This window comes from Calonectris borealis, chromosome Z (genome assembly GCF_964195595.1).
Source record: "Calonectris borealis chromosome Z, bCalBor7.hap1.2, whole genome shotgun sequence".
In the NCBI taxonomy this organism is placed as follows: Eukaryota; Metazoa; Chordata; class Aves; order Procellariiformes; family Procellariidae; genus Calonectris; species Calonectris borealis.
Genome location: NC_134352.1, coordinates 9,654,118 through 9,664,831, shown reverse-complemented (window position 1 = coordinate 9,664,831; position 10,714 = coordinate 9,654,118). Strand labels below are relative to the sequence as shown.

At 43.6% G+C, this 10,714-nt stretch overlaps 1 protein-coding gene across 1 annotated transcript; it reads right to left on the bottom strand.

Annotated features, from left to right (window-relative positions):
• Positions 1-8,549: 8,549 nt before the first annotated feature.
• PGAP4 (post-GPI attachment to proteins GalNAc transferase 4) lies at positions 8,550-9,905 on the bottom strand. The gene has a single exon (XM_075136969.1). It carries the CDS (start codon positions 9,903-9,905, stop codon positions 8,718-8,720), a length of 1,188 nt encoding a protein of 395 aa, XP_074993070.1. The 3' UTR covers positions 8,550-8,717.
• Positions 9,906-10,714: the final 809 nt, after the last annotated feature.

The window sequence follows — 10,714 nt, the reverse complement described above, 5'->3', positions numbered from 1 at the left end:
CTAATGCTCTATAAACTGCATATCAACATTCCAGTTTATATGAAATCACACTACAGCTATTCACCAAATCCAGATAGATAGACTTGATTTTTTAAAATTTTTTTCCCCCCATACTGCAGGTGAGTACTCCTGGAGGGAAGTACAGCATAGGGACAGTTAGGCAAACATCATACCCTCAGCAACAACACGCTCTGCGACCTTGGACGTTAGCATATCTTTACCACAAAGACCCAGTGTTTGCCTGAAGAATGACGTAGTTTCTCCATTTGTTTGGCTCATGTAGTGACACCTTTAGCCTTTACAGGGACATGGTGAGACATCTGATTTCTCCTCTCACTGAGCAACACTGTCTTCATTAGGGCACTTCCTCCTTGAGCCTGTCTCTTCTAGAGCTGCATGCCAAGGTGAGTGCCTGCAGGAAATCTTAACAGCTTACATGCTGTTAGCACTCCGTGACAGCCAGCAGAGAAACCTCTGAAAAAGCTGAGGATACAGTCCAATTGAAGGACTTGTGCTTGTTTTGTTTTGTTTTCTTTTCTTTAACGTTCTCCTTCCTGATCCGTACCTTGTTGCTGAAGAATGCTGTGGCACATAACACGGACATAAAGCCTTCCCTGCTTTACAGTGTTTGCTTTATATTCCATTTCTCCCATCCTAGCGGAAAGATAAACCCCATGGTGTATTAAAGTTTCTCCACCACAAACAGAGGCATCTAGTATGGATTAAAAATATTTTTAATGAAATACATTACCTAAGACCCTCTTGAGACCAAGAAGGTGTCATACTGATGGTTGTCTTCAGGGTCACAGAGAACATCAGAGTTTGAGTCCCGTCATTCCTGGTTTGGTTAGAAGCTGTCACACCTAGAAAAGTACTTGGAAGTTTCTTTCCCAGTGTCATCTGTGAAAAGGTCTGACAGGCTATTAGAGAACAGCTGGGGGGAGTCTTCTTGAAAAAAATAGCTTCTGATATTTAGAAACCACTTTAGATAATCCCCTGCAGCCCACCTTGCATTCTTAAGTCTTTCAGAAGTCTATCTATGTATTTCCAGGTGGGTAATGGCTAGTATGTGCCTTTCTAGTCCTTCTGACTCCAGCACTTCAAGCCCTAGGATTACAGGTCCTAGCAGAGATTCTGAGGACTGAGGAGAAAAAAAATGAATGGACAACATGGTTAACTTTTTCACTTAATTTAGGAATGAGAGCCTTTTCAAGCAGGAATATGGAATAATCAATCATGCTAGATAATGCCACTCTAAGGTTCAATACTATTAACATGCAGACCCATGACGCTGACCGTGCTGTGCAGAAAGTAGTGGTAGAGTGATATTAAACTGACACTGGAAAAGAGTACATCCTTTCATCATCACAGTTACATAATCATAGATTGGGCATACTTATACCTTTAAAAATTAGGTTATAGTGGTATTGTGTATCCTTAAATGATAAGAGGAATAAGCTTGCACCGTAAGGGGAATGCAGTGTACTTGCATTTAACGAAGCAACTAGCCTGCCCCATAAAAAATATTAAACCATTGGCTGCACTAATTATTCTTTGGCAAAATTGGTGTGTTACCAAGGTTGTAAACCTGTCTCACTGAGTTAGTATTTGAAGTCATAGAATTGCCAGCTCTCTCAGCTTTCCAGTGGCCCAATGAATTTCGGAATGGTTTCTGGTTTTAAGCCTTTTTCAGAGCAACGTGACGGAGCCATAGGGCTGTAGCTAGCAAGAGGCCGTCTGCTGGTGTGAGCACCCTTGGTAGAGGTGGCTACATCTAGACATTTGACAGAGATTGAATTTGTGGCCATGGACAGCATGACTTTGATACAGGCGTCGCAATACAGAAAGATTGGGACACCTTTGGTGGACGTGGAGTGGGAGGAACACCGAGGCTCTGGTGGAAGGTGTGTTCAGAGGAACAAGGACGCAGGTCAGGAATCAGATTTGGAGGCTTCAGGAAAACAGGATGCAAAGAGAGGCAGAGACCATGCAGATGAATGTTAAGGGGTACAGATAACAACTTTGTGACAAAGTGGCTCGGTAATGGCATGAAACAGATGCCCTTTTGTAGCATCCACTGTTGTTTGTGCTGCCACCCGTCTTAGTGGTATGTGGGGTTTGTCTTCTGCGGTTTGTAGGGCTGTCCACGCAGGCAGGGTTTCCTGTGGGAGCTCAGTTCCTGACGAAGCTCTTCTCTGCCTCCTTAAGGTTTCTCATCCCCTTCTGCCTCTGGCGTGGGAAGGGGGAAGCGGGAAGTACTGCAAAGGTCCCAGGCTGAGGATAAGGACAGGGAGAATGGGAAGGGAGGGCAGTTGAGCTAAAGAACAAGCACTCTCCGTTATCAGTATTCTTAAAAATAATTTTACAGACTATTGCAGTGATTGCTGATCCACTTTTCTAGTGAAGAGAAAAATCTTGTAATAGAGAAAGGATTACTATTTTTTGAGAGTTTGGGATGTGTGAGAATTGATTACTTAAATACATGTCTAACTAAATATGGTGATTGAAGTTTTTCGGCATGGATTATGTTATCTGTTTATGTTATCTGTTTATTTTATCTGTTAATGAGAAAGCTGATAGAAACAGTCTTGCAATATAAAAATCTTCATAGCTCACTCAAATCTGTGTTTGAAACATCACTGCAAACAAGATGCATAACTAGTAAGAGAGCTTAAATGTTCATTGTTCTCCCTTTTATAGCACGGAAACAGAAAATGGTGGTCAGCTACAAAAGAAATGGATAATGTTAAAACACAAGCATCTACTGTTTCCTCACACAAACTTGGCACAGCATAAGTGAATTTTGTATTTGAATGGCTTGGGGATTTTGCTGATGTTGACTTTTCCATCTAAAATTACTATACAAAAGTTGACAGAAGTACATATTTAAAAATTTTAAAGACCACTAAAAACTGCCTTTACAGGTGATTTGGGTTATTATTTAGGCCTTAATTTGTGGTTTTGTTTTCTTGAGTTTGACAATGCAAGTACTGGATTTTCATAGTAGAAGTTAATGTAATTGCTGTCCTTGTTATATCCGACCTTGCTGTCAAAGGATCTGTCAGTTCTGCACTGAAATTTTGAGTGAAGACTCTTTGCTGGGTGAAGTACGTTAAAATCAATGGAAAGCCTGGTTTAAAGGCAACGGGTAAAAATTTTAGAATTGCTTATGTTTCTTCAGGTTGATGATTGGGTTTCTTCTGTGTGTTTCTAGCAGTACCATTCTGATGCTGATTTTGCCTTTAATTACTCATATTAACTAGCATTATAAATGAAAATAATAAGTAAATGTGAAGAGAGACAAACTGCAGTACATCTGAGAAAGAAAGATGAAAAAGAAAGAAATGGATGAAGCATTTGACGGATTACATGGTCACCAAGAGAAAAATGAAAAAGTTAAAGATTCTCTCTGCACTTCAGTAAATGAAGTACTATTAATCTTATCAACACTTCTGTATGTGGTCAGGCCTGTAAAAGGGTTTGAAATGGAATGGAAAAAAACACTGGAAGTTGGAAGAATGTCTGAGTATAATATGCATCCACGTGAAAAACAGCTGGCTCTGTGTGCCCCAAGAGAGTGCTGCCTGCGTGATGGGGTTAAAGTCTAATCAGAGCAGACTTGAGCTGAGTGGAGTCTGCCTCCTCCTCACCTCTCCACACTGTGCTGGATGTTTCCTGTTTTCTGTACTCTTCAGTCTTGCTTAACTGTCTCAAAGTCCAGCTTGTTCATCCCTATCTAATCGGAGGTATTGTTTATTAAGTGGTTTGTTTTCCCCATTCACCCACAGCCTTCATCCCCAATGCAGACAGCCTGGCCTTTAACCCCACTGGAAGAAATCACCTGTATTTCTGGCTCCAGAGCAGTGTCTGCAGACACGTACATCAGGGAAGGTATGGAGGGTGTTGGGCAGATCAGACTCAGGCCCACAAAGAGCACTGAGGGGATTGCACAGGGAGGGTTTGCTTGTTCTTCGTTCTTTGCGTCTTAAAGCTGGGCAACAAACACCACAACTTGGAATGAAAAACAGGCAAGCACATAACTTCACTGCTATCAAAACCCAAATCTTTGTAATAATTTCAATAGTGGGGATAGCAAACATGGACACAACTTTAAATCAGGCTGCCAGTGGTAACATTCCTGGGCTGTGCAAAATAGCTGCAACAGGGCGTGAAGATAAATGCAGTAATGACACTGGTCTCTGTGCCTTTCTGACATTTTGTTTTTAAAAAAGTGGGCAAACAACTGGCTGCTATAATGAGACACTTAACTGTTTATTACCTGTTTATCTAAGCAGCATATAGTCCCCCCAAAAGCACACTTAGGTGCTGCATGTTAACGTTGGCACACAATTTGCAAAAGGCAAACTACAACAGATGTCTGAAGTGGATCTGTCTTATGAAAAGTCCATTGTGGATGTGGTTCCTGCACTGCTGGAGGAACACTGGACACCGTGGCACTGAAGAATACATAGCTGGCCAGAGGCTTACTAACAGGGCAAGAAAATACAACACTGTTTTTCTTCATCGACATTTAAAAATCACCAGTTGTTACACAGCTGGGAATGTGGCATTCATAGCTTGCCACGCAGAACAAAGTCTTAGAAATGGACATTGATATTGGTGACTCTTAGCCTATAGGTGCACAAATAAACTGGCAGATGGGGCGGATTCTCTCAAAGCATGAGCTGTCAGGACAGAGCGGTTGAGGAAATGAAGTTACTCTAGCAACAGAGACACACGCAGTGAAGAAGCACAGACCATGGAGTACCTAATTCTATACACATTTTTGGCAGATGTATGTTTTACTGAAGATTATTCAGAACCATATGTTGGGCACTGTCATCTGCTGAATTTGGATACGATGTCTATAAAGCTGGTGTGGAAATACACAAAAAGAAACTCCAACTTCGGGAGAGAAACTGCCAGTGCCTTTGTAACTCCAACTGTCTGCCACAGAAAATTACCTATTAAAATGCCTCATTACTTGAGAAGGGCCTGAGCAATCTGGTCTAATAAGACCTGCTTTGAGTGGGGAATTGGACCAGGGACCTTCCGAGGTCCTTTTCAACCAGCATTGTTGTAGGATCCAAATTATTACATCCATGTAGATGCATGCAGATGCATGAACAGAGAAGTATCTTTCTTAGTGAGAGACAGTGAGGAAAGAGGTGGATCTGCCAGTCAGGAAAACAAACAGTGGCATACAGAAAGAAGAAACAAGAGAGTTTTAATAGAAAGGTTGTTTATTTGGTAGAAAGTTTACTTGTAAATATGTTTAGAAAAAAAGTAATTCACCCTGCACCCAGCCAAATTGCTGTTGGAATACCCAGTCTGGCAATTCACAGCTCCTCACAACAGAGAGGAAGGCTTTTTCCTTCTCTCTTCAAATGCAGTGCCTTCTTACTAAGACATCGATACCTACTGTAGTTAGAAAATCCTCTTGGGCTTCTAATCTAATAGAGACCTATGAATTTATGCTTTGTGTTCTGCCGGAATCATGGTTATGTTGGACATGCCTTGGAAACAAAGGTAGTTTTTGTTTAATTGAATAACTTCCCCTGAATTGGCTTGGCAATAATGACTTCAGTCCTGCTGTCTGGCCCGTCAAGAACGGATCCTCTCGTGCAAGCAGTACTTGCTGCATTGAAAAATAGTCTCCAAACTACTGGGAATGAACCAACACCCAAGAAAATCCATATTGTTTGTTTCAAAAATAGTCACCAACTTTGTTGTGATGTGAATAAAACCAAACTCTTAAGGCTGTGTTTCAAGGAGTTAATGCTGGGCCTTGAATTTACATAGCCTGAGATATGGCAACCCAGCTACGCCCCCCTGATAGAAAAGAGAGGGAAAAGGCTTGTGTGTTTGAAACTGCATTTTTAGCCCGAACTGTGGAACAAAATCCAACAGGAATTAAGAACTCCCAGTAACCTCCCATTTTCTGTTCCAAGGGCGAAGTACACTTCTCTGACTTGTCATTTCTAATAAAACATGTGGCACAGAAAACTGAAACAAAAATCCATCTACTTGGGGGAGTTCAGAGGCAGCAGCAGAAGGCACGCTTGCCTGAGATGCCACATTGGCATGGTGGGCACTGAGCACAGAGTAACTCAGAAATTGCCCCCAGCAGGCTCAGTAAAAGAAGCACCGCTGTTGTAAAGGTGAATTGGGCACTTAAGGAAATTAATCCAGAGGGACCTGAAGAATTTATTAACCTGCTCCTTCCACAAAGGAGTTCATTCTCAATGGGTTTATCTGAAACTCTCCCACTGGCAGGTTCAAGTTGTAGGCCCTCTGCATATTGTTTGGTCTCCCAGTCAACTTCTCTCATCTCTTATGCCTGGAAAATTGTCTTCTAGTTTAGAAGGGATGCCTCAAATTCATGTTCTTAATTTTCAGCTGTGCAGCTCAGTGAAATTATTGACCTCCCCTGGACTTCTGGGACAACAAATAAAGTACTACTGGGCAAACAAAGAAAATAACTTCGAGACAAACGGATAAATAATTTCCCACATCAAAACATTTATTAACTGCATATAGGTAGTCAGTTCCTTTTCTAAGGTTTCTTTCTTTCTTTTCCTTCCTCCTTCTTCCTTTTCTGTCCCATTTATTGTACCTTGCTGGGAGATTTTCTTTGCAAGAATGAGTATGAATGGACTCTCATGAAAAGAACAGGGCACTGTCCTGCATTTGTATAGTACAAAGGTAGAAAGAGAGTGAAGAGAAAGCACACTGCACCAAAACTTTCACAGCTGAAGCTGCATAAACAAACAAGTTGTATTTCCTCACATGCGCAGGCACTTAGTGGAATAAATACACAATGACAAATCCTGCCATCTTAACATTATAGTAAAGCCTGAGAATAGGTTTGCCCACCTGTGTGACCACTGTGGTATCTCTGAGGTTTTCAGCAGCTGGGAATAAATCGTGGTTCTGCCTGTGCAATTTTTCCTGTGTCCCCTGACAGGAGAGGCGCTTTGCCTTTGGAATGACGTGGAATCCACAAGCAGTTCTTACTCACATCTGATTTCCAAAGGTGTTATAAAAGTATCCCAGCTGATTACTAAGAGAGCAAAGCGCTGCTCTGTGTTGTGAAGTCGTTTCTCGGCTAACTTGCGTTATGCATTTGTGTTGTGTAACTGATACCCATCGCGCGCTGACACCTGGAGGTTTGCAGCTTTCTTTGGTTTCATCTCTCGAGAGTTTTATGTCTTTCATATCTACAATCAGACTTGTTAAGAGCGTAAGGCATAAATCACCTGGGAGACACTGGGGGAAAGAAAATTCAAAGTAGAGCTCTTCCTTCACCAAAAACAAAACCCCAAACAACCCCCACTGACCAAAAGTCGACAAGAATATTGTACTTGGTTCATTCCAAAGCTAGGAATATGGTTTCAAAAATAGTTCAACCAAACTCCACATATAAGTGAATTTGACTCAAAGCCCACTAAAGTCAAGGTGGGCTTTTCATTAGAGATAAACATTTTGGTGCCAGTTTTGATTCCGTATGAGATCTCCGTCATCTGCATGGTTTTATATTTAACTGTGCCCACAGCTGTGGTACAAAGTACTTACCCCAAATGCCTAACAACCAGAGAACATTAAGTTAATGGGTCAGTGTCAGAGTGGCCCTTTGATGTGTTGTGCTATTAATGCTTGTTTTTATAAATAGCTAGCTTTGTTTCCTATGAGTATTTTGCTTGCTGCCAGGAGCAGTGAATGAATCACTTAGGCTGAGTTATGAATTACAGCTCCAAAATGAAACAAGGACCCTGCACAATAGTGGCAGTGATCTAATCTTTCCTGTGCGATAGGAAGTCAAGGCAAATTCATGTTGAATGTCTTAAGTCCAATCAGCAACTGATAAGGCCTCTTTTAATAACCTGGATCCACTACAACTAGTGATGATACCAACCAACACAGTAGTCATCCTCTGTTTATTATATCTGTAATGTATCAATGAAAACGTGCATTTGTGAGCTGGCTGTGTAACATCAATAGCTGTTATTGTGTTTTCCTATTCCTACCTTCAGAGGTGACCTTTAACGAAGCAGCGGAGGCTTTGTTTTCAAGAGCCTCTGTTCCAAGAAAAAGGAGTGGGAAGGGTGCAGGTGCGGATAGGATCTGTAGGCGGAGACAGTAACAAGTGGAGGCTTCGTAAAATTTGAAGAATCTAGGCAAAATTTGTGGGGAAGTTCACATAAACCACTGCTGCTTTTGAAAGTTCTGCTCAAAACCACAGCTTTGAAACAGAGGTCAGAGATCAGACCTTAGTAAGGATGGGAAAATAAGGGCTTTTCCTCCTCACTAGCTTAAATTTGAAACATTCACTTTGTCCAACATTTCTGTTGCCCTAAGGTGAGGATTTCTGTAGTAAAGGAGAGTAGTATGTAACAGTAGAGCTGTTTATATTGGTGTGAGCACTTTTCCCTAAGAATGATTAAGGACAGTAGACAATGCACACCCTCAGCTGGAATCCGCCCCCCCCCCCCCGCCATGGTGCATGGTGATTAGTTCCAAGTATATATTAAATAGGGTCTGCATGTAGATAAGTTTATTTTTTAAGAAACGTTTTTTTTTCTCCTAAGAGAGTTATTCTTTGTCCACCTGGAGGCACAGGATGCCCAGTGCGAGCAGCACAAGAGCCGAGTTTGCACACTGTCTCTCTGCCCGGTGGCAAGTCCTCTGGGCTTTGCGTCTGGAAAGGCAGGAACAGATCACAGCAGTTTCGGGTTGTCGTTTAGCCGAAGGCTGGAATACATTCCCACATGCCGGACCAGGTTGGGTTCCACCACGTAGGCGTTCTCCCCCTTAGTACGCAGCAGCGAGTAGAGGGCAATGTCCTTAGCAAAACCCTGGCGGCAGTGCAGCCCCTTCAGGTAACCTAAGGCACGGCGGGCAGAGGGAGCGGAGAAGAGCATGGCAGGCGTGCAGCACTCGGTGACCGGCACGACATTATACAGCGTGGGGGCCAGCCGGCGCAGCTCCAGCATGTAATGCCGTCCCACCAGCTCTGACAAAGCCATGCTGTACAAAGCGAAGAACAAGACAATGGGCCAACTGAGGCTGGGGCGCCCAGTTGCCCAGGAGTACACACAGTTCAGCAGGGGCCCCAGAAACATGCCCAGACCTAGCCACTCCAGGATTCGCATGGGTTCGGGGTTGAAGTAGCGCTGAAGTCTCTCGGGATGGTAAAGCTTGAAATAGAGTGCGTCTCTGAGGTATGGTTTGGAGAACCGGGCCAACAAGAGGTGCTGCAAGACAGCGAATATCTCCTCCTCTGGCACAGCATCATCTTCCACCACGAGGACGTATTCTGGGTTGTACACCAACAGCGACTGCTCAAGGCAGAAGACGTAGTCCTGCTTCTCCTTCTCAAACTGGTTCACTCTGGGGTCAGGATTCTCCCCAGTTTTGTCACGACTGACCATAGGAAAGAAGCTGCTCAGCAGCCTTACATCCTGATGGCTACTGGGGTCTGACTCCACATTACAGAGGAGGATGCGGTGGCTCCGGCAACGTGCACCGCATTTCTGGAGGAGGCGGTGGAAGTGGGAGGCCACTTGCAAGACATAGTGGAAATCATTCCGCCTTTGCACAGTGATAATGGTGACCAGCAGCAAGGGCTGGAAGGTGTCACTACCAGAGGCCTCGGAGGCGTTTGGTATCTGCAGCTTCTCAAAGTAATGGAGGGCAGCCTGGCCCTCCTGCTGGTTCTGCTCCAGGAACTCCTGGCTCATGGGGTTCAGGTGCCAGCGCCGCAAATAGAAGTAAGAGTGGAGGAGCCGGTGGCAAATCAAAGGTGCCAGCACACCGAATGTCACCAAAGTTAGTGTGAGGAGATGGATAAAAGGACTGGACCAACGGCACCACCTCCCAAAGAGCTGCCAGGCTTGGTGTAACATGGCTACTGCAGAAGGAGGGCACCCCTGCTCTATTCTTGCCTTCATTCCTTCACTTCCAGTGCATCCTCCCTGGACGGCAAGGTGTCACCGGGGCAGTGGCTGCCAAACCTGCACAATTTGTCCAAGCCTAGAGAGGAAGAAAAAAGATGGCTAATGAAATAGGGACTGTCAAAGTGGGAAGACTGTGTTTTGAGAAAATGGAAAGCTGAGGGCTAGTCACTGAGTAAACCAAAATAAAAGGCCCCTAAGGAGTCCCTTGTGGTGGGGGCATCACAGAATTATTGTGGGAGTACCCCTAAGTGCCCCTAAGGCCTTTTCAGCAGGTAGGAGCTCTGATCTGACTTAGCTGGATAGGACTTTGTTGTGTCTGTTACTATGCTTCAAACAGACAACGTGGATGCAGGATGTGTGGAAATCCCTTTCTGTTAAAGGCAGAGAACTTAGATACCACTGTCTGGTCACAGTGACATAGTAAGACTTGGGTCATAGCCAAAAACCAAAGCCAGTTCTCTTGTAGCTTAGCCTAGCACATATTTGAGAGACAAACTTTTACCTCTGTGGAATGACACATGCTTTCCTTCTGTTGCTCACACGCTTCCAAATGCATGCTTTTTCACTTTAGTCCTCAGAGTGTGAAGCAAGATAACAAAGACACCAATTTACTTCACTAAGGGCATGTGTATGCCAAGTGTAATGTGTGCGTGTGTGTGTGTCTCTCTCTGATGTCTCCTCTTCTCTAGACTCTGTGAAATACACAGTCACAGCAAGATTAACAAGTTGCAATTGAGCCATTGACTCATATTTGTATT

Excerpts from the sequence above, each read along its gene's own strand:
- PGAP4 (XM_075136969.1), bottom strand. The coding sequence starts at position 9,905 with ATGTTACACCAAGCCTGGCAGCTCTTTGGGAGGTGGTGCCGTTGGTCC.